Consider the following 24,681-nt stretch of genomic DNA (forward strand, 5'->3'; position numbering starts at 1 on the left):
GTAAAAACTTTGGTGATGGTGAATGTGGTAGACATGACACCTGCTAAACATCAGCAAGTTAAGGCTGTCATTGTGAGCCTGTTAGCATGCTGAGGTTAGCATTTAGCCCAAGGTACTGCTGTGCCAAAGTCCAGCCCATCAGAGCAGCTAGCACGGCTGTAGACTCTCCGTCTTGTTCCCTGTTTTTTCATACCAAACATGTCACCAGTTAATCAAGAAAATAATTAATTAATTATTATACTATTATTATTATTAGTTGCTCCTGTAGTTAAATATAACACACATAACAAAGCATGATAATAAAAATATAGCATTGATGTAAACATAGAAGGTAAATTAAAACAATTAAGAAACTCTCACTTTAAAAAGCATTGTTATCTTTGGTCTCCAGAGTTCTGGCTTCCGCAAGAGTTCACTAATAAATCAGACATTCAAATTTCCTCAGAGTTAAAGTTGCAGATTGGAAATTACCTGCAACACAAACTCCATGTTTGGGCAAAGGTATGTCAACAGATAGATGCAGTAGGTTAGATATATCACAGATACGAGCTGTTGACTCAAGCTCCTTCAGATCCTGTTGTTTGATAACAGTGTTAACATTTCTTTGCAGATAAAAACAAGAACAAAAACAAAACAGCATCAACATGCAATGTGCACTGATTCACGGCTCCTGAGTGTAGGATTTACAAGTGTCATACTTTCACATTTTTGACCCAGCAGAGGTAACAAAACAGACCACAATGCAAGCTGCTGACCTGATGCTACTTTCTAGTACTTCTACTAATGATTGGATAAATCATGTGACATCTACGCATTAATGAATGTCAGAGGGTGAAACATGATGAAAGCAATATCTCTCCGACACAATGCACTTTATCACAACATAACTGCAATGAATAGTAACTTTAAGAAACTGGCACCTTTTTTTATTCTTGCTGACATTGTGACTGAGAGGTGCTAATTAAAGTTGCGGTGGTGTTGTGTTGCTTGTATTGTAAGATCTTCCTGTTTTATGTCCCCCACCCCCACCCCCATACATAATGACAGTGAGTACAGTGCAACAAATGTCAAATGTCATTCCTGTTGACCTTCTGAAATGGATCTCTAAATTACAGATGCTGCTTTCTTTGTACCTACCATGTGTAATTGATTCTTTAAGATGAGCATTATCAGAGTTTGTCATCTTCAAATTAACCATTGATTGTTGCCTAATCTGGCTCAGTGTCAATCTCGTTGAAATCTTTGGATGAATTAACTCAGCTTGTTGAGTAAGGAAATGGGGTGCTAAAATACTTCAAGAGAGGAAGGAAGACGAGGTGGCATCAACTCATCTTGCAGCCAGAGACAAGAACAGCAATTCAGAGAAAAACCAAATCCGTCCATGTGACCACGTCTGGTTTCCTTCTGTTTTAGCATATGTGCCAGAACATGCTGTTCTCTCAATGAGGCCTGTTAGCCTCTGTTATGCAACACATCCAGCAAAGAGAAGTTAAACCAGATTAGCTTTCTAAAAGGTCTAACAGACACAGAGAAAGAAGACACTTTTCTTTTACTTTGTTATTATCTTTTATTGAATTGCGTCCATTTTCTTATGTGGTTACCTAAAACCATTTTCACCCTGGTAAAGTTTACAAATCTATATCTATGTGACAATATTTACATTTTTAGCATACAAGTCAACAAAGCATAGTTCATCATCCGGAAAGTGCTTTAATGTAGTGGAAGAAGGAGACCATGCAAGGTGCGGAGGATTTACAAAAAGCAAAAATAAAAGTGTGCTCAACGTGCCATCCTGTACATAATCACTATATCAACAGAACAGAAACTCATAGCATATTTGATCCACAGCTAACTGTGTTTTCATAGCTTCATTGTGATAGACTATCTATCATGATAAAACATATATTATAACATTTGTACTCTAAAAAGTACTACGTAGACAGTGCAACCAGAGGTGGCACATAGCTGACATTCAAAGTGAAAAAGTGAAAAATGAATAGATTGGACATCTTTATACAAACATCGCTCTGACACAGAGTTGGTCAGTGGACAGGCCCTTAAAGACACGTCTCTCTGTCTAACTGACCACAGGACAGAGAAAAAGTGTGAATTAGGGTAGGAAGTGGCTGCTGTTATAAAGCCTAGCATTCTTACTCTTAAATCAAAACATGCAATCAGATTAACAACAACATATTTAGTTCTCTAAGTTAGGGGGTCAGCCTGGCTAACCATGCATGACCCGGGCCCTGGAGAAATAAAAGAAAAAAGAGGCTTGGTGGTGAGTGGTTAAATTGCAGTTCTGCCTTCAAGAAGTGTCTGTATGACTAAAATCCCATCTATGAATCTGTTCCAAAGTGAATCAAACGCAAGACTCCTTGGCGTAAGAAAACTCCTCAAACACAGGCTGGCTACATCTCCGTGACAGGGTCTCTGGACGGCCGGCAGACACAGACTCAGACATGGCTCTCTGGCGGAAAGGCTGCCGCCGCTCCACAACGTTGTCACTGTCCTGTGCCGCTTGAGCAAAACTGTCCATGTTCTGAGTGACAGAGCAGGGATGTGGGAAGTCATAATTTACAGAGGATGGGCGGGATCTCCTCTTCAGCTCTGTGGCGTCTCGTACAGTCATTGCTCCATACTGTGGAGGGAGACCCACCTTGTACTGTACTGCCTGCTGGTATGATGGAGGCCTGCAGGGCAGCTTGCTGTCCACCTGTTTAAATACCTCAATGGCCGACAGAGGGCGCGGTCTTTGCAGAATCTCAGCTGGTGAATCTGCTTCACTCTGAGAGTCCTCCTGGAGAGTTTCACAAGGAGTGATTGTCTGAGAGTCTTTCTTCAGGCTGTTCCTGCTGAAGGCTCCTAAACTCCTGGTCCTCATTAGGACTTTAGTGGTTATTCTCATGGACTGTGAACGCTTCTTCTCATCTGAATTTGGCCTGGCAATGTCCTGTAGACCCTTTGCAGCCACTGAAGGGTGGTTGGTGGTGTTTTCTCTCCTGGGGCAGGCTGGTGACCCCACTGGGGAACTGGTGAAAACAGAGCCCTCCGACTGGTTTGAGGCTGCGCTCTCTAGAGAAGAGCATGAGCAGCCCTTCACACGATTACCGTCCATGTCGGGCAGTGGGTCCATGTTGGTGCTGCTGCTCAGTTTTGGAAAAGACAGAACTGGCCTGGGTCCCCCTTGTCCCCTGAACAAGAAAGAGTCATCGGATATGGGTTTTTTCAGAGACTGCTTCTCAAAGTCCCCCCTGTCCACGGAGCAGTCCTCGTGGCTCCTGGCGTGGCCACACAGGTTCTCAAGATCAGGCGAGATGAGGATGATGGGCTCAGAGCAGCGACGGATGAACGGTACCATTGGGTTGAAGCCAGTATCAGACGCCCAAGAAGAGGAAGAAGAGGTGGTGGTGCAGGGACTGAGAGAGGAGGATGAGCCACAGCCTCCATGTGTGGAGCTGGTACTCTCCCCTGCCTCCCCATCTCCGTCTGGGTCTGTGCTATCATACGCAGAGTCGTGATGCTGGGAGGACAGGGAGTCTGCAGAGTGAGAAAAGGAAGACATGATTAGGATCTCACTAAAGGCGAGATAATAACTCCGCCCTCCCTTAAAGGCAGATAATAACTCCCTATCGTCTCCCTAAAAGGAGATAACAAGAGAAATTTGAGTGACGTGTAAATGTACCTTCATCAGTATCGAGCAGGTTTGGGATATTTTCTCCAAGTAGCTCACAGTGCTTGATCAGGAACTGAGTCAGCTCTGTGACCTGCAGAAAATCAGAAAACAAAAACAATAGGTCAAATTAAATTACATATTATAATAAATATTGAAAACTGAAACTGAGAATTAGATAAAGAAAGATTTCAGAAAATCAAAGCTGACATTCAGCGTGGACACACTCCAGACGCAGCTCAGCACTTCACATAGCTTGTTTTTTTTAGTAGCACCTAACTAAACAAACAGCAAACAAAACTGTGTGCCAGTACACCTTTTACTTATGAAACCTTTTGAGGTTTTCTGCACTGTGAACCACAAAGCTTCAAAGCACCAAAAATGTGAAAGTTTACTCATAACAAGACTTTCTACCTTCTCCATCTTTTCCTTCTGCTCATCCAGCGGGGTGCCGTCCAACTGCAGCAGCGTGGGGGCGATGCACACCGCAAGGTTGTAGGCGTCCATCTTGTTGATGTCAGCTCTCTCAAGGACGTGATGGAGGACGCAGAATAGATGCTGCAGGAGGAGTCTGTTGTGCACCGGGAGCATGTCCACCACCCTGATTGTCAGGTAGCAAAAAGGGGAAGGGAGAAAAAAGAGAACAGAAAAATTAGCTTGGCGGCCTTTTTTTTCTTTCTTCCTTTTTTTAAAAACAGAAGACAGATTAAAAAAAGAGAAGTGTTTGTGTTCCGACCACTGGTGGAGGAAAGGGGATTCTCTGCAAAACTCCACTCAAAAAACCCATCTATTTCATACTGACCACAGAATCATACCATCTCCCTCTATGTATAAATGTCAAAAATAAATACAAGCTGAGGGTGAGAGTTGCAGGTGAATGGCGCTTTCTAGACTCATTAGCAGGTATTGATTACTTACTTTCTGATTTCCAGAGCTCTCTGCTGAGTGTCCTCATTACCCAGAGCCGTCATCCATCTGTCATAAAGTTCAGACACCAGCAGGCTGCCAGGAAGTTCCTTCAGAAAACTCTGCAATAAACAAGAGAGGGACAATATTGAGATGTGATGAGTAATAGAAATAACTGGGTGTGACACTTAACTGTGGTGTCAAGTGCAGTTAATCAAGTACTATGTTTGAGTACAGTTTTGAGGAACTTTTACTTAAGTATTTCCATTTTGTTTTATTCAATACTTCCACTCCATCACATGTTTTAACAGCTTTAGTTTCTAGTTACATTGCAGATTAAGATTATGAATAATAAAAAATATAACCAGCAAATAAATTATGTTGTATTAGCATAGATTTGTTAGAATTAGCATGTAACATGTAAGTGATTCTTTGGTATTACATATATTATTCTCACATAGGCCATTCTGCTGAGGGAGTACTTTTACTTTTGGTACTTTAAGCATATTTCAATGCTAATGCTTGTAGTATTTAGTAAAATCTTGAATTTTACTTGTAACAGTGTATTTCTACATTGTTATTGTTGCTCTTCAGTTAAAGATACTGTAGCGGCAGCTGGAGCAGTGGTAGTATGGCAGTAGTTGTTGTGGTTGTGGTACTAGTAGTGGGAATGGTCATAGTAACATAGTAGGTGAATCAGTTGTAGTCATGTTGTAGTAGTAGTGGTTATCATATACTTTTAATATTAATAGGACACTAGTCGTAAGATGCAGTGAACACTGCTTTAACATATTCTGATATATTTAGGAGGTGATCACAAAGAGCAGGTGTGGGAACGTACTTTGAGAAGCCCGATGAGCAGAAACACCGGCTGGCCCTCCATGTCCACCTCCACGCCGCTGTTGAGCTGCTCTCTGATGTCCTTCATGTTCTTGTTGTTGCACGCCTTCCGAAACACTCCCTCTGTGGACGGGCCTCTCTTCCTCAGCAACACCAGCAACTCCTGGTGAGAGGAAAGGTTAGATTTTCATTGTAAAGAAAAAAAAGGCTCTGTGTAGGTGTGTGTGTGTGTGTGTGCTGAGCGGATTTTGATTGGAGACTAAACAACATGCACCTCAGACACACTCGCAGAGTTTCCTGTTGTCATTAAAAAAATTCGGAGAACTCAGCTAAGCAGGTACGTGTTTATTATTCATGCTCACAGAAGAATTGCATCTGTCTTAACAGGCTGTCCTACATTCAGCCTTCAGTAGCTATACAACAAGAAAATCACACTTGATTCTGGATGTAAGAAGTTTTGTTCTTGGTCTTGCAAATAGCAACTTGACAGGAAGGCAGACGGAAACGATCTGACATTAAATCTGACATTTGAATTTGAAAGGCAACTTACCATGACTGGTTTGGGAAGTGAGCAGTCGTCTGGGCATATCTTGCGGAGGGGCTGTCCAAACAGCTGCGTCTTGGCGTCTGTTTCTGATCGGCTTCCTTTGTTGATGAAACTAGAGCCCTTTCTGAGCCTCTTCACCACTTGGTTCCACTTTTTTTCTGATGGAAGCAAAAATGTTTTATCCATCAGCTGATTCAACATTTTTTATTGAACGATTTTGTATTTGTGCGACATTGCAGAACAAGACCAGATGTGCACGAGTCAAAAGCCCCAGTGCCACTTTGTCACTTTGCTCACTCTTATCAGTAGTGAGATTTCCTTTTTTCTGTGCCTGCGGTTCTTCTCTTTAGTCTCATCTCCAAAAATGGCCCCACTAATGAGGCCCTCCCTCCAACAAAGCTGACTGTCAAACTCACCAGTGGGCTGTGTCTGCTTGTCCTCTTGGTTATTCAACTGCTTCGCAATCTTTGCATCGCCCTGGAAACAAAATAAACAAAAAGCGATGTGGTTATGCTTATGCAAGAGGGACATGAGCATGCAAAGAAGAGGAAAGTCGGAAGGGGTTGTGTTTTTGCTTCTTTTTTCTCAACTGCCATGAACCACACACCCTAGCTCTTTATGCCAACCAACAACTGATCGACTCAGAGGGTTATAATGACTACAAAACACACTGATAGCAGCCAGAGATCAACCAGATTCACCATTACTTATTGTCCTTAAGTATAAGATCCCTTTCTTAACATAATTGTGTAGACTTGTGAACTATGCAATTTAACTGTATAATTTGCAGCAATGTGCTTTTCAAAAGGTGCATATATCCTCCAAAAGCTGCCTCCTTTCAACATGTGTGGAAAGGCGCAGGTGTCTTTTGCCAACATGAACACTCTCAATCTCAAGAAGCCAGTGGAACTTTACTCACATCAAATGGAAACTCGATGATTTGCTCCATGCCACCTCCTGTTAGAGTTTTAGTCTAAAAGAGAGAAATGAGAGACAGTGAGAGATCTTATTTAGTAATAGCTCTTTCTTTTTTTTTTTTTTAAATAAATTTTATTTTTCTATTGGACATGCCAGCGTGAGCAGGGTTAGAGACTTACTGCAATGCTTCCACTCAAAACCTTCATGAGGACGTCTGGAGGTGAAAAAGCACAACCAGCCCTCTCTTTTGCGTCTTTAATCTTTCTGTGATAAGAAAAAAAAACATCATATAATACATTTACTTTGTCAACACAACCCTAAACCCTCCTTGGGTATTCACATTTCTTAGTCTTTAGTCATTTTGATTTTACATAAGCACTGTTGTTTGAAGTCACTGTGTATCAACCTAGTAACAGCCACAAAGTTACGAGAAGTCACTATTGTCTAACGATGCTATCTTGATGTTATCAACCTTACGTTATCTAAAATTAAGGATTAAAGCATAATTTGTCTAAAATCCTTTAAACATAACTTAAAGTTCATGCTGATCAGAATTTGTGCAGGATTACTGTGCCAAACAAAAACAAATCTAGGTTAAGTAATGTCCAGCTCCTACCGGGACTGAAAGATTATTTATGATGATTTGTTGGTGTAAACAATGACATAAATAGTGATATTGTTTCTTACCTGTGAAGAGTATCTAACCAGCGTTCTTTCACCTCAGGCGAACTGCAGGCAAAATAACAGCATGGTATGAGTTACTAATCCACAGTGAGAATCAAACAGGCCAGCAGAGACAGTGGGAGGAATGAGACAACTGAGCAACCACGCTCTCTTTTAACAACTCTGTTGGAAAGTGTAACTCAGTCATTGGAACAGGAAGCAGCGTCACGGCGGGCCCCCGTACAGACACCTTCCACTTCCTCCTAGTCTAGGTATGCTGTGGCTTAGTGTCCACCAGTGGAAACATGACAAAGACGACAACAGAGTGCATCACGCGTGCTTACGTATACACCTGTAGGACTTAACCTTTTTTATAATTTGCAATATGCTGTGGCCTCATTAATGCCTTGCACCTTGAAGTGTCAAACGGGTGACAACAAAAGCGTCAACAAGCACATGGTTTCTCATAGGCTCCATGATCACCTTCATGTGAGTGAGAAGGAATGAAACTTTAACACACCAAATCATTACCAGAGCCAAACAACCAATCAGAAAGTGGCATCTCATTTTCAGATAAAACAACTCAAAACCAACCGAGGGATTCATCATCTTCTTGGAATACAATAACGTTTGAGAAAAACCTTCATGGTTTTTAATACTTTGCAAGAAATGTGGGTGTCGATGATTAACACAAAATGACTGTCAAATATATACCATTTCCTATCTAGTGCCATTTGGTGCCTTTGATGACATGTCACATACTGTAGAGAAGAATAACATGCAATTTTTCATTTCGACAAGTACGAGACCATTTCTCCTTTGATCTTACTGTAAATCCAGTCTTTCTAGATAAAGACAGCTGAGGTAAATCCCATCACATGAAGACTTTTTCGACAGCCAACTTCGCATTTCCTATTTCGCCACCACTTGTCTTGTGATGCTGCTGTGAGGACTTTCTCTTTGCTGCTTCCCCTATTTTTTGTGAAGGCCCACAAATGACCATTTACAACATTTGTGAATTGGAGGCTACAGGCTAGCTGGTTAGCATGCTAACTTCAGTAGAAGGAAAGATGTGATAAAGACAAGCGTTAACATTGGCATTGCTTTCCACCACTGGAGACAGCGCTTGGAGAGTAAAGAAATGAAGTTTAATGCTGAACTCGTAACATTTCTTCTAGACTGGTAAGTAAACAGCTGTTAATGCTAACATTGCCTATGTAGCAACAGCAAAACTTTCAAATTGTTATTTTAAAGGAATCTTTTTGTTATTAGCTTGTTGAGAGTTTGATGAGTAGATTGATACCCCTCTCATTTCTATCCTTATTCTACAGCCAGCAGCCAGTTAGCTTAGCTTAGCATAAAGACTGGACACAGCTGGCCTGATGAAAATTGAACTAAGGTTATTTCAGGTCAAAACTCTCAGTCCTTTAAACCGTGGCGCGAATAAATACCAACGAGAGATGCTAGCCTTCTGTAGCCAGCTGCAGATATCAGAGTAACATCAAAAACACAAACAGCTGGAAGGTGAATCAGTGTGCAGACTATACAGCTTCAGTTGTGCTGAAACTGATTAAAATCATAAATCATCCTCCAAACTGTGAAAAAAATGACCCTGACCTACTAATAAATGAATCTCCCAAAAATGGTAAACCATTCATTTAAATTGAAATCTCTTTATCGTTACATCTTCAAGGGTTTAATTTAGATTCTGGTGTATAGTATTCCTGTTGACAGCATGAGTAGGGCATAAGAGGAAAGATACTAATCATCTGAAGAGCACCCCAGCCACACATATATATGCATGATCATGCCTCAGTGTGTATCCAAGCATGTAAGCACAAGTGAATCAATACACATTATGTGTTGCTGTATGTATGTGAGTCATCTGCTGTGAGACCGCTCACCGAAAACACACCAAACAAACAGTGAGAGCCCAGGCCAACACGAGGGACACCCGGAGGTCAATATCCATTGTCGTTCCCTCCTCTTCCTCCACTTCATCTTCAAAGCCGTACAGCCAGATGTCCTCGAGGCGCACCCGGTGCTTCAGGCGGTAGCTGGCAGTCGACCTGTTAAAAAGAAGCAAAAGGAAAAGCAGTGATCCCTTAAATAGTCCTTTTCTGTCTCCACCTCTTACTGCCTTTTTTCAATATTAAATTCATGGTTTCAGTTCCATAAATTTTTGTCAGTAACTGATTTTTTCCCCCCTCTAAAAAAATATTATTGATTTTGTGATACAGTCATAAAAACCTGACTTTCCTATTTGTGAAAAAGTTTGTAAGAACTATCTAATGGAAAGAAATGATCTACACATACTCAACAACTCCCCCTTACACTGGAATTGAAAACTATTTCTGCTCATGAAAACATCATGAAACAAGCAACAAAAGCTTGTAATGCTAATATTGATTGTCAAGGATAAAGAGGCAAACACCTTGCTCTTTGTCTCCTGGGCAGTGGGCCCTGACAGAGGTGACAGAGGAGTCTGGAAGAATGCTTTCATTAGTGGCTCAAAAACAACTTTCACAAAAGGTGACGTAAAGTAAGTAAGGAGAATGCATCTTTTCCCGCCACACCTCCATAAAGCCACACTTCAGGTTTCAACAGCATTTGATGGTGACCCCACTGACCTCTGCGTGTTTGCAGCAGAGGCATGCTGACTGTATCCTGGGGCGCTGATAGATTGGAGGAGAAAAGAAATGGGGGCCATAGAGGGATGAAGACAGAATGATGTTGGGGATTCAGGAGGTGTTATGGTACAGAAATAGACAAGGGACGCAGAGGGGAGACATAATATAGACTATAGCTGTGAGAAATAACCATGGATGAACTAACACACTGGGGCTATGAACTGAACAATACGAACGACAGAGGGCCCCAAATGACCCAGTCTGGATTGTTTATGTTCACATGGTTTACGTAGAACCAGGAAATTATTGATAGCTTTGTTATATTTTCCAGATTACAGCTAATACTCAAATGCTGGAGTAGGCTTCTACCTGTCTGTAAATTGGCCCTAAGTCAATTATTATTACTATTCAGGTGCTATTGAACTAAAGATACAGTTATTTAGGAATACTATATGTACCATTTACCATTATACCAGCATAATGTCAAGATTAGGTAATACCGACTGCCTTGAACATCAACATTTTGGAAAATACATTTATTTGAGTTATTTTTGAGAGTAAGATGAGAGCATCTGTGTGTTGTACTGGGCCGGACTCAGGTTGAATTTAGCCTAGCTTAGCATAAAGACTGGAAGCAGGGGGAAACAGTTAGCCCCTGCTCTCTCAAAAATATTCATACCACCACCTCCATTTCAAGACTAGACTTTATGGCCTTTACAATTCTGTAATTTGTGTAGCCTATAGATAAAAAAAAAGAGATACAAAATGATAATCGGTAGATCTGTTTATTATACTTTACATTTCTGTTTTTGTGCTGATTAAACAAACAACATACAAGGTGCTAATTATTGAGGTTGATAGGCATATTTTTAAACTTTGGAGAGCTAGCTGTTTGCCACTGCTTCTAGTCCTTATGCTAAGCTAAGCTAACCGGGTGCTGGCTGTAGCTTCATATTTATTGTACAGACAAGACAGTGGAATCAATTTTGTCATTAAAATCTCAGTGAATTTCCCAAAAGGCTGACCTACTTTTCTAGAGCTGTCTGTTATCACTGATATTGTGATTTTCTGGTGCTTTTTCCCGCACCAGTTTGTACTTCAAGTTATCACACTCCCCTGGTGTTTTTCTGTGTCTTCTAGAGCTCTGGTTGATAATCCTGGTTTGGGAAAAGTATTTTTCCAGAACTAAGAAATCTTAATAAACTGAAACTTGATATACAAAAAAACGTGGTGCCTTTTAAATGTTTCTCGACAACAGCCTGTACACTAAATAGTACCATACACACTCATTTTTGGAAGTAATGAATGATCATATACAAAGACTCAAAAGACTCGAACGTGTGTTTACTGTATTGTATTGTATAGTCCCAGTTGTGCTAGCTACTGGAACCGTGGGCAGGTTGTGGTACAGAGATGAGTGTGACGACTCCCACTCACAAGCTATAAAACTTCCACCGGCTTTGACAAACAGCTTGAATCTGACTAGGCTGAGCTTCAACTTCAAGCTTGTTCATATTAATTTGTCTTGTTTAATGGCAACAGAACTTCAGTTTAAGTTGTTTTGAAATTACTTTCTGAGATAAACACATTTCAACAGTTTGAGTTTCCCCTCATGTGACTCTGCTCAAAGGGAACCACCATAATTTCTCTTTTGAAGTCAGAGTGACCTAACACAAACAGACTGTGTGCTGGGAGATTCCCTAAAAGCCCGAATGTGCAGTAAAAATATACATTTTATTTTTACTTCCTCTTTCACTCTCCCATTCCAACTGTACAAATATGTGTCATTTTTTCAGCAGACAGTTACTGAAATACCAACTTCAGCATTATAACTGTATTTCCCTGTATTGCTTTTATATTTTCTGTCAGTCGATTCAGTTTTTTTCCACTGGTAATGTTTTGTTCCCTGCTCATATATTTGATTTTCTTCTCACTTTTCTTGAAATAACTAATAATCACTATTTACACATTGGAGTATAGATTAATATCTACATTACTTACTTGAGTTTGGCGAAGACAATTACGTCGCTGAAGAGGAACAGGTGTCTGTCTCCCGTCTTTGTGCCCTCGGTGACCTGGACACACTCTTCCAGCAGCAGCTCTCCATTCTCGCTGCTGAGGCCGAGGACAAATGGACTCTGCTCCACAGACACCCAGCAAGAAGCCTCCTCCCTGAGCCAGTGGACACACACAAAAAGGGTGGGTGACAGGGACTTCCCACAGCCAAACCAATCTAATTTTGGTTCGTACATCATGTCTCTGATAAATTGAAGGATTACATGCTTTTCAATGGGTTTAGAAGATCCGCTTGGAGCCCAAGACTGTTCCTGGAGTATCTCAAATATGTGTTTTCTACACTTAAAGAGGCTGTTTTTCTCACCTCCTACAGAGTTGATATTTTAGAGGTGTAGTAAATGATGCACATGATCTTCAAGTTTGAATTTGATGATCAACCACAAAGTGAACAAGAACCAAAACGTCTTGGTTGACAGTGAGATTCAAAGATCATCTAATTCTAATACAGTGGTTATTGTTGTGGAATATTTATATTTAACGTAACACTTTTTCTTTTTCAAACTACACTTGTTATGTTGTCTTTTTATGTTTTGCCCTTTTAGAGATGATGATGTGAAAATGATGCCAGTCACAACTTGAGAGAACAGGTTCATCATATAGTTTCATAGCTAACCACACCAGCTGTTTTCCACATAAATATAAATATGAACTATTTCCTGAGATGACATTTACTTTGAAATCTCAAATACATACTGTATGTAACACATTGTGTTTATTTTGCACGAGAACCTTATGAAAGTAGATGTTTAAGGACCAAATTGGTATTCAGAAAATTGCCTTGTAGCAGTGAGAACAAAGTTAACACCAAACTAATATTCAAAGACATTTGCTCTTGATTGAAATGTTAGAAAAGACTGGAGAGATTATACCTCATTTGAATTCAAAGCAATGATATCATGAGTGCAGAGAATTCACATTAGAGCCGACTGACCCATCTAGTGTGTCTTCCTTCAACCTCTGGCGTCTATAAAACTCAGATTGTTTTATTTAAGTAATTGTTCAAGACCTAAACAGGTCAACTGATCTCTCAAAAAAAGCAAAGATTAAAGATAAAAATTCTTATTGATGTAAGTAACCATTGATGTTTTTCCTTTTTCCTTTCTTATCAATCATCTCATGAATTTCTCCGTTTTATTTTGGCAGTGGCTCAACCCCCAGATTGGGAATTACTGGTCTAGATGAATGCTCAATACCCCAAGCCCCAGATGGTGGTGAGTCAGAGCTAGACCTTTAATGAGGCACAGGTTAAAAAGTTTGGGAAACACACTGGTCTAAATGACTAGGTGTGACACTGGAAACCACCAAACATCTGCAGATGTGCAACCAATCCAGGGTGTTACTGCCGTTGTGGTTTGGCGATTAGAGAAACCACGACTTGTTATGTAATATAAACACATTCACCGGCTCTAATCAGTGGTCTCCACCACCGATGATCCCTCAATAAAATATCACAGAGATTGGGGAATAATGTTTTAATTTGAAGTAAAATGCCATGTCTGTGTATGAAGGTATCACCATACCCAAAGGGATCAATATCATGTCCACAACCTGATCTGATTTCATTATACTGCCGGCATCACAGAGCGTCGTGCTGGGATTAACTCTCAAGACTTAAGCTTGGTTGTTTATTTATCTGAACTGTACAGGGAGGAAAAGTCAGTCCTCTTGGATGCAAGTTTACGTTATATGTGTATGTATTTGTACGCCTGCTTTTCTCTGTGACATCTTTGACCACCGTCTTCCCACACAACAGCCAAACACATTTTCTCTTAAACAAGAAAACGACAACGATAAACAACTGCGATGTTGTTTGTCTTCTTTTTATTATTGGAAGGATTAACTCTCACCTAACATGACATTTTACGATGCCTGTTTACTGCCTGACTGAATTACTTTTTTCAAATAATAAAACAATCTGTATCTCTTTAAAAAAAAAAAATCAATCTCGTCGTGTTGTTGTCTCCAAAGTGTTGAGCTTGCAAGTCGAGGTGTCAATGAGACAAGTAAGAGTTGTTGTTTTTTTTTTAAATCATTGTGAAACCAGTTTTGGTCACTTCTCTTCCCACTGACTGTGGGTTCAGGGCAGAAATTCAAATGGGAGCAGCAGAGGTACTTTCCCTGTTACCATTCTGGCCTACTGAAGATGACACATAAAATACCAGCAAATGAAAGAGTGGGGAAAAGTCTGACTGGTGTTTATCATTCTGTGTATCTGCAAACATAAAACAACTCAAATATAAAATGACCATGAACAACTGCCACTAATTTCTGATTAATTGCCATTACCCGTTAAAGCAATAGTTCATCATTTCTAGAAATATACTTATTCACTTTCTTGCCAAGACTCAGAGGAGAAGATCGAAACAGATATAATCTCTCTCCGTTGAACAAGCTATAGCCAGGAGACGGTTAACATTAGCACAGCAGCTAGCATTGCTCTGTCTAAAGCATGAGATACTGTACGTCAGCGGCAGTCCCACCACAGTGAAACTAACACCCATGAATCCCCCCACTTAAGGAAATAAATAACGTGTGAGCGTTAAATGGGTGGAAGTGTGAAAGTGGGTTGTGTCTGACATTTCTCTTTTTTTGCTTTTGCTAGATTCGCCCACTGGGTGCTGTGGTGGTCTTTGCGCAGCTATTGGGATTACAACTGTAAAAGGTTAAAGAGCCTACACTATGACACCCCTACAGAACCTGTAGGTTTGTTGTGACGTCTTCTACCTGAAGCAACAGCTGAATGTTTTTCCTTTTTAGGGCTTTCCTCTCTAGAGATCAAAGACAGCAGATTTCCAAAGGAGGTTTTGTATTGATTTTTCATAAACATGAATGAGCACTGTCGCTCTTAATGTAGCTTTAAACCTTTCACCTCTGGTTGGAATTAAATTCTGATAGAGAAATACAGATTTTTATATATATATAAATTTATTTGTTGCCCAATTAAATTTATATATAATGAGTGTAAAAAAAAAAAAATACTGGATGTAGCCAAAAAATACACACAACAGTGTTTCAATAGTAAAGTAAAATTCCCCTAAACTTCCAGAAAACACAATCTCAGTGTTACAACCTAGAATGAAATCTTCTTTAAAAGTACTGAAAGTTCATTCAAGTCAAGTTCAAGTTCTTCCCATATGTAGAACAATATTGCAAATGCATCAGAATTAAAGGATCAGCTATGATACTAAGCATTATTTTACAACATACCTTTTTTAGACATGTGTGAACCTCGGCCTTAAGAAAATAGTTTTGTGGCTAAATGGCTCAAATTAAAACCACAAATCCTGATGTGTTTTCTCCACCTTAATGATTAGAGTGAATTTGACTGAATTTGAATGTCAGTGAGCAAGATCAGAGATTTAAATAAGATGTGAGCAGGTGTAATGTTTGCCATGTTCACCATCTTAGTTTAGCTTTCTTTGCATTTATTCAGCATCTTAACATTTGATAATTAGCACTAAGGTATTTGGTCATAAACTTAAGTACTGGACAAATAAAAGTTTGTACCAAAGCTAACTACCTCATAATTGGCATGATTAGCTATAATTGATGTGGTGGTTTCAAACTCAAAGGTTGTGGCTTGGCATGGGGAACCTATGAAGGGTCACAAGATTATTTTTTTTATATATTTTATATTTTTTCATATATGTCTCTAGTGTTATTTTTTATGGATTTTCTCTAATTCTTTAATCTTTGCTTGTTGAGATATGGGAGATTTTCACATCTTTAGATTTCTAAAAATCCCTCAAATGACACAATCCGAGAGGGAAAATTACTGCTCAGGTGGAGGAATTGTACTTGTGAGGAGTCACAAGCCAATAAGTTTGGAAACTACTTAAGTACTATATGTATTCTACTCTGCTCTTATGTATAAAGTTTGTTATTGAATAAAGATGTAGGAATTTGTGTGCGTTGCTCTTAGATGTTGTTGTCGCTCTATCATTGTATAATATTGAGCTACTTGTATTATTAAAAGTGTTGAGGGTGTTAGAGGTTGTCTGTATAAAAGACAAGACGATCTCTTTATGAACTTGTCTAACATGCGCTCACACTCAATCTGAAAAGGTAGTGCTAAACTTTCTCATGGTACAGGGCTGAACATGATGACCGGTTAATCAGGACCTGAGACAGATCAGTATCAGCCTGTCAGTCTGATCCTCAGTCAGTGTGGTTGTGGTTCAGGTTCATGAGTTTGAGTTTACGTTCAGGTTACCGTCTCAAAACTCCACTCTGTAAATCCCCCACAGGGACATCTGTGTTTGTGGCCTGAACGGAGCGGGCTGCGTGGCCTGCACATGGCAGGGGACAGGCTATCATGATACCGTTAAACACATGGTTGTTTCAGGATGTGGGGAAACAAGGTTTTGCTTTGTGAAGTTCTGCTCTGTGACGATTTGAGATTGTTTTCTTATGTGCTGCCATCTGTGGGCCGGAGGCTGCAGTGAAGAGAAAGTGAAACTGGCTGGGAGCCATAAAGATTTTCATGTTTAAATGTTCCTTTGCATGTAAACAGAAAGTTGCTTCAATATTTAATACAATATAATTATTTAATAAATAAGGCATTTGATGTGAGTAATACACAGGCTACAGTTGAAAACCCAAAGATATTCAATTTACTGTCAAAAGTAGAGGGTTTGGCTTGAAAAAATATTCAAATTATCAACTGATATATATATCATATAATATATATATATATATTATATACCCTTATTATAGAAAAAAAATATATATATTTCATATTTAGTCAATATTAAAGGTTAACTCTGCAGTCGAAAATCAGATAATGAAATTATTCCAACTAAAGAATATTTAATTCGGTGTAGTGTATAGTACAGGTCATTTACCTCTGACAGTAAATATGTTGGTGATTAAACCAAGACGTAATGTTCCCAGAGGTTCTCAAACCTCAAGGCTTGTGAACCTTTAAAACAAAACAACGTTAATAGTGACCCTTGTCAATGGTGACATTTTAATGAACTATGAGCACTGGAAGCAAAGATAGATTTGGCCTCAAGAGATAAAACTATACAGTATTTCACAAGAAATGTCTGGGAAAATGATGTAATTTTATGTAGCAGATATTTGTTTGTCTTTCTTGGGTATTTTTAATCTTTCGTCAGTTATGAATCATCTTTTGACACCTCATGTCTATCTTAACCCTCACGTTTGGAACTGCTGCTCTAATGTTAGATTTTAAAAACAAAATAATATGACACAAATATGTCATGATTTTCATGAACTTTTTTGTTCCTTTCTTTCATGGTGCTGTGTGATTTGAGCTACCTACCGAATGCCCGAGAGAAAATAATGTATATTCACAAAATGCTGCTGCTGCTTTAAAGCTGACGGGTAACTAGGTCTCCAGGTTAGAGGCAAACACTTGGACTTTTGATTACAACGGGACATACAAAAGGTGAAACAACCTTTAACTACATGGGGGAAATCCTCGCTGTCATTCTGTCTTCTTGGGGGAAATTATCTTTATCTGAGTCTGTATGGCGCACGGTAGGCATGACCTTTGACCTCTTTGACATTGTGTTTGCTACATTCATTTCTTCCCTTCATCCTTAATGTTGTTTGTGCTGATGGATGCGTTGTGACTGGAAATTACATCCTGACTCTCATTAGGATCATAATTGGTTCAATTACCGGTTTCATTTTGCAAGTCAATCAATATAATCAATTTAAAATAATGATGTACACACCTGATAGGAGACCAGGGCATCCCCAGGGCCTTTCCAAAGACCAGTGATGGGGCAGAGCGTCGTCTCTGAGCCAAGTGTCTGAGGTGCTGTGAGAAAACAGAGAACAAAACGCAGTACATCTACATGTATCTATGTATCTTCTATTCATCCATCCATCTGTATCTATCTATTCATTTTTTAACGTGATATCAGCGTGTGAGCTTTTCAAACACTTCTCTCTTGTCACACCACAAGCTGCTACCATACATACCATTTTTCACACTTGCTTTCACTCATATTAGTTTTAAATGAATATCTCTGAGGTGTTTGACACTGTTCTCTGTGACACGGATGACTCTGCATGTCGGTTCACAGAGTCTAACGACTCCACAGTGAAGCAACTATATTCTGAAGTGTATTGGTGAGTTATAATACACAGGAGGATCTTTAAAGCTTCACGTATCCAGGCTACACAGCCCTCTGTTTTCACTGTGAGATTAAGTCTGCAAACGACCAGTGAGAGAACATTTAGATGATAATACCATGCAACAATTCTCCCAACTGCAAAATGCCATAACAATTATTAAAGCTTGGCATTGTGACACAGTGATAAATCAAGCACGGTGCTGCAAATGACTGAACTGCTGTTTGCACCTGAATAGTCAGAAAATAGATTTGCTGTTTCTCTTGTTAACTGGAAGAACTAACCAGTGACAGACCTGGTTTAATCAGCCAATCAGATGCAGAACGGGTCCAGCTTTCTCCTCCCTCTCTTATTCTCCTCTGAATGAAATGATGAGGAGTGTGGTTTGGCTTAAAATGAATCCTTCATAAAGCTTCAGGGACGTTCGTTGTCAGGGTAACAATAATAACGACTTTGTTAAGGTTAATGAAGGACAGGGAGAAACCAACGATTGCTGGACGTTGCTGGGGCAGCAGTCTGAAATTAAAAACTGCAGCCACTACTCATGGCTGAAAATGTGATAACTATATTTTTCATTTTAAGAAATTGATGTAATCTGTACATTCAAAATTGTCCTAAAAAGATGCTTGCACTGAACATTATCAAAACAAGATAGTATAGCACAGTGCACTTTGTGTTAAAGATACAAAAATAATTATCTATCAGAAAATATCAGGTATTTGTGAAAGTGATTGTAGCTTGATTGCGCCCCACCCCCAACCACTTCAGCCCATCCACCCCCCCATTAACAGCAGAGTTTGCCACTTTAGAATAATACACTTTCCTCCTTTGCACATGTCTTCAGGGATTTGTCACTTGAACATAAACACATGTTTTGGGGCGGTCACTGAAATGACTGATGGTGTTGTTTTTCTTTGGATTAAATTGTTTTTAACGTCACTCACGTGAAAGCTTAAACCATCATTTATTTCAACAATATGCATTCTGCAAGCTTAAACCCTCCTGGCAGAGCCTGAGATTCCCAACGTTTGATGACCATCAGCACATTAAAGAAAAAATAAACATTCAAAGGTCACATACAGCAACAGTTAAATTTCAAACTGTTTATATGATCTGTATATTATGAGACATAGGTCGTGGACACACTGTATGTGATCAGACGGTGTGGGAATATGTGACTTTTAAACAACTATTTCATGCCCCACTAAACTACAGCAGGCTAATGCATCTATGGTTTTTTCCAGACCACAACAAGCAAAACAGAAACTGTGGCAGGGCTTCCTTTAGGTAATGGAAAAATAATTGAGGAAACGAATACTACTTCCTTTACACACAGAATCATATTTTCGCTTTGTTGATTTGGTGCTCAGATCTTTGCAGCCCAGACTTTACACAACTCATTTTTCAAGCGCCAGAGTTCATTGATCTGAACTCAACTCAATGAAGAAAAGAGCAGTTCAGTGAAATTTGCATGTTTTCCTCTTCTATAGCCATAGAGGAGTCAAACATGTACTGTGTTGTTTGTCTCACTACTGGGTACAACAAAACAAGACGGATGTCAGTCAAAGAGGAAACCCACAACAGCAGAATAGATGCTTTGCTATAGAGAGAGATTCTTCCGAGGACATACTGTATCTTAGAGTGTTATCAGAGGTGTAACCATGCTGAAACCGCACATCTGTTTGGGTTATTTTTAAAGCAGTATTTTAAAAAAAAAGAGGGAACAGCAAATGCCTTAGTCTGAAGCAAATGATTTGTATTCCTGACCAAGTGCACTGCAGCCAAATCTACACTGAAACTACTTCAGATAAGAAAGTCCATCTGTGAAATGACTCGAGATAACTGCTCATCGACAGTCTCCATCAAAACAGACTGAGTTTAAAACACATACGAACAAAAAATTGAAAATAATCAATCCCCCCTTCAAAGGACACATTTTCCCCTCAATTCCATAAAGATTCCTTCCAGATTTGTTTGAAGGCGAGAAAATACTCTAACAACATATTTTTGTGTTTCACTTTGCCCAGAAGAAAAAAACCTTGTTGATGAATCTTAAAATTGCCTCGGTTCCTTCTCCCTCGCTATAAAAAAAATAAATAAATAATGTTAGCAAATGAATGCGTCAAAATAAGAGGCTAAAACAGAGCAGAACAGGGTGATGACTAGACTTCAGAATAAAATCATGATTGAGTAGGACCAAGCTGAAGTAAGTTTTCAAGACAGGCATTTATCACTATGTTCTGATACTTTATACAATAAATGATTACAATATAAAATATATTCAATAAATGATTACAATATACAATACATACAATAAATGAATGAATTGAGTATTTCCTGCTTTATTCAGTTTTGTATCATTAAATTAACTATCTTTAGGTTTGGGACTGTTGACCAGACAAAACAAGTGATTTGAAGAAAGTCAGTCCTCAGTATTTGTGCACTAGAGGTTCTAAGTTTCCATGTCACGGTCGTGTAAATCACAAGGTTGGTGTCACAAAATCCTACCAACTACATACATGTGTTAAAGGTGAAAACAGAGAAAGTTTCCTTTTTGCTGATGAAATTGAAAACACTGTTCTGCAACTGGATCTGCACATTTATCATTCTGCACCGTGAGGGTCAAACATAAAGAAAACTCATTTATGGGTCCTTCAACTAAAGGAAAGTGACAATGTCAGAGAGAGAATTTTTAAGAAATAATCTATTCATTAGTTTCTTGAAAAAAATTCCATGAACTTAGTAAATGCCGCATCTTCAAAAGCAAAATGTTGCCTTCACATAGTTTTTTTTTTTTCTTCAAAAGAAAAAAAGACACAATGACAATCAGAGTTTTGATGAAACTTCAGTTGCCATCAGTGGTGGATGTATAATACTCACGACTAAAGATATAGAAGTTTTAGACATCTGGGCCGCAGCTCGCTTCATTTGCCAAAACAGATTGAGAAACTGTTTGTGTTCACTCTGCTGTATAGATAAATACATGCAACACTGCCACGGTGTGATGGATGAATCTCCCTGAAGCCGCTCGCCCACGACAATAACACAGGGAGTCCCAGCAACATATGATTTTGATTCCCTGAACGTAGAGCTGCTGTTGCTCGCCAAAGCAGATATGATGGACAGCTGATTACATGTTGCCTAGCAACAACAAGGCCAACACACTGCAAAAAAAGAAAAAAAAGCTTTAGTGTGATCTGGATCAATGCAGACCTTTGGTTCAAGCCATACATCAAATTGTAAATAAAAAATGGCTTAGGTCAAAATTTCAGAAGTAATCCGAAAATGATGAGAAGATCTGGACAGAAAAAAAATGTCAGCACAGGTTAAGAAGGTAAATAAAATAAATGGAAAGTGGAATTTAAAGAATGGGAAGGAGTTTTCAAATACTTCATAATAACTAATAGAAGTGGAAGTTAAATAATGAATTACTGACATTAGAGAAATAAAATGAAATGAAACAAAATTGATAAGACTAAGAGCCTACAGACATGCTAGTGGCTTTGTGAAGCTGTACTTTACTGCTGAATGCTCACTTTAGCAAGGACACGTGCTCAGAATGGCAATGATGCAGATCTCAAGCACGTTTCATTTTCACCATGTTTACCATCATAGTTTTTGGTTAATGTTAGCTAATTAGCATTAAACTCAAAATAGTGACGTTGACGAGATTGTCATTAGTTTTGCAGCCAAACCAAAATATTGACCAATTAAAATTTGACCTGATGACGGCGCTACAAGAAAAGTTATGGGATCATCAGCGTCATTAGGACTCATCCTCTGGAGACTGTGAATGTCTGTACAAAATTCAATGACAATCCATCCAATAGTTGTTGAGACAACCTCGCTAGCACAACTAAAACCTAACTTTCTTTTATCAATCCTAAATTCCAGTCTATCTTTATCTTTATTTCACTTTCCCAACAGGAACAATCACACACACACACACACACACACACACACACACACACACACACACACACACACACACACACACTGTTTTGTTAATTTGTGTGAAAGAAAACAAACAGATTTTCCATCTTGTTGTGGCTGCTCTTGTGCTCTAATTGCTGGACAAACTGAGAAATTGGGTTAAACAGAATTTAAGATGGAGGGAAAAACTGCAAAACAAAACAAACAAAGGCAGGAACACTTGACAAAGCATCTCTTTCTGGCCCTTTTGTCTCTGTAGCCGGAGCCAGGCTGGCGCACAGAATCCACTGACTCGTGACGGACCAGGAGGTGACCTACCTACGGCTCCTCTGAGTCCTGGGTACAGAAATATATGGGAGATATGAATCCTCCAGTACAATGTTGTTGTATGGGATGATTTGTCCTGTCATATAATTTTGTATCTTGAAAACGATCCATCAGGATTGACTAACATGAATGTAAGTTCCTGTTCAGCTTCAATATATCACTAAATGAGGTATAAGTTTCAGATTACCCCCATTTTTCCAGTTTAGGTCACCAGAAACTGAAAAAATAATACAAAAATGTCATAGGAAACAGGCCTTTTTCAGTGATTAAGAAACTGGTTAACAGTTTTCCTGCAGCCGTGAAAGTAAATGAAGCCCTGAAAGTTAACGCAAACAATTCCTACATGTGCCCCAACATTTGAGGACGACTATCTGTACAAAGGCAGAGATGGAGCAAACTGTTACTACACAGGTGTGTCTCTGTGTAATTCACAGTATCCTGGAGTTTTAAATATGGTGTCTGAGGCGACATTCCAGCGCTGACGTACCATGATAGCTTCTCCCACAAACTATTGTTGTGATGGTGTTGGTGTCAGGTTAGATCATCGTTAGGCGTCGCAGAGACAACTGGCGGGGCTGAGGTTGGTTTATGGTTAGGTGTCACACAGAGGGCTGGCTGAGGTTACAGCTAAGCTTTGGTTCAGTTTGAGGTAACGAGAAACACAAATCAATGGGGAAACAGACACTAAAAAAATCACACGGATATTTTTGTGGCTGACAGTTGGCAGTTACACCGGACAGGAGACTTTATGATCTTACCTCAGGAGGTTTGTCGACAGTATAACCATTTTTTATGACTTATGCCTTTACTTTTGAGAGAGTTCAGTCATTATGTGCACAATCACAGGAGTTTGGTTGCCAGGGAAACAATCGAGTGGGCTGTTCTAGTTGTCGTTTTTTGATGAGGACAAACTAAAATGACCTAAGAGTAAATGGAAGATTGAAAAGAAAATTCATGGCAGATGAATTTCATATTTTCCCAATTTCTTCCACCGGTATTTTAAAGCATCTAATGGACTGATTGATGATACTGGCTCTCTCTGGTTTGTATCCTTACATTACTCTACCATAAATACTCAGGTACAAATTTCTCATACACGCAGAGCACCTAATTAAGAGATGCAACAGCGTGCAGATGTATGTATGTATGTCAGATTCATGAGTCTGGAACAATTAAAAAGCAGCATCTCACACTGACTCACACTCAGCGGTCGCCACCAACAGGACCTTTTTCACCTTTGCCTTTGGATGACGGATCAATACTCACAGGACGCAGAGAAGCTGCAGCATCATCATAGCTTCCTCTCCTCATTGCTGCAATCCCATAATCTGGAGTGTCCATGCTGACGTCTCCGAGTGAGCCCTCAACCTCCTGCTGTCCTGTGCTGCAGTTTGTGTAGTCAGTTGGCAGATTGTAGCTCCGCAGAGTAGAGGAGAAATGGTTTGCGTCTCAGTCTGAAGGCACTGCTGTGAATGAGCTGGGGAGCGGCCGCAGAATGACGCCTCCTGTCCTGCACAGCAACTTCTTCAAAACTGGTGCTAATGAGGTTTTGAACAATGGAGGCCCGGCTGGCACACAAAAGAGGAGGGTTTTTTTTTTTTTTTTTGTGCCTGACCTGGACCTGCAGTGCCACTCTGATCCGAGCCAGCCCCTCCTCCCAAAACCCTCCTCATCCACCTCTCACACCCGGGCCTGTCCCGTTACGCTCCAGTTGGGCTGCTTCCTGTCATAATGAGATCGACGTGCGTCCCATCAGGGCCTGCCGCCTCGTCCCCGTTTTCCAGGCTAATGAGGGTGAGATGCCGTGACAGCCAGTGCATGTGAAAAACAGGGTCTCGCAGATCGGCCCCATCCCCCTCATACGTACATGAATAGGTGCACACACACAAACATACCCAGATTTACCTCTAGAGTTGAGCTTGTAAGGCTACGTAGAGTTTAGCTAAGGCTAATTTTTTAGTGATGGAAACTGGTTAATAGTTAGAGTTACAGGTATAAACTTCAAGTGTTTCACTGACAACAACAAGCAAATGAGCTCAAAGGAGAACATTTTTTCAGGGGTG

The 24,681-nt window shown here is 39.7% G+C and overlaps 1 protein-coding gene across 2 annotated transcripts; it reads right to left on the reverse strand.

The window, feature by feature from the left end:
• Positions 1-1,542: 1,542 nt before the first annotated feature.
• On the reverse strand, positions 1,543-23,987 carry tagapb (T cell activation RhoGTPase activating protein b). Of its 2 annotated transcripts, XM_023414864.2 has the most exons (14): positions 23,885-23,987; positions 17,956-18,041; positions 12,176-12,346; positions 9,449-9,613; positions 7,569-7,610; positions 7,061-7,145; positions 6,883-6,936; positions 6,380-6,440; positions 5,967-6,121; positions 5,418-5,579; positions 4,589-4,698; positions 4,085-4,271; positions 3,683-3,764; positions 1,543-3,537 (listed from the first exon to the last, which is right to left on the reverse strand). In XM_023414864.2, the coding sequence occupies exons 1-14, from the start codon at positions 23,957-23,959 to the stop codon at positions 2,360-2,362; spliced, it is 2,613 nt and encodes an 870-aa protein (XP_023270632.1). In that variant the 5' UTR covers positions 23,960-23,987; the 3' UTR covers positions 1,543-2,359. The 2 variants fall into 2 exon arrangements, with proteins under 2 accessions (XP_023270632.1, XP_087032421.1); XM_087176295.1 differs by lacking the exons at positions 17,956-18,041; positions 23,885-23,987 and having other exon boundaries at positions 9,460-9,613; positions 12,176-12,315.
• Between the last annotated feature and the right edge of the window lie 694 nt (positions 23,988-24,681).

Source organism: Seriola lalandi, unplaced genomic scaffold (assembly GCF_002814215.2).
Source record: "Seriola lalandi dorsalis isolate HSWRI2012SDOR001 ecotype SW California unplaced genomic scaffold, Sedor1 jcf7180002054544, whole genome shotgun sequence".
NCBI classification, from domain to species: Eukaryota; Metazoa; Chordata; class Actinopteri; order Carangiformes; family Carangidae; genus Seriola; species Seriola lalandi.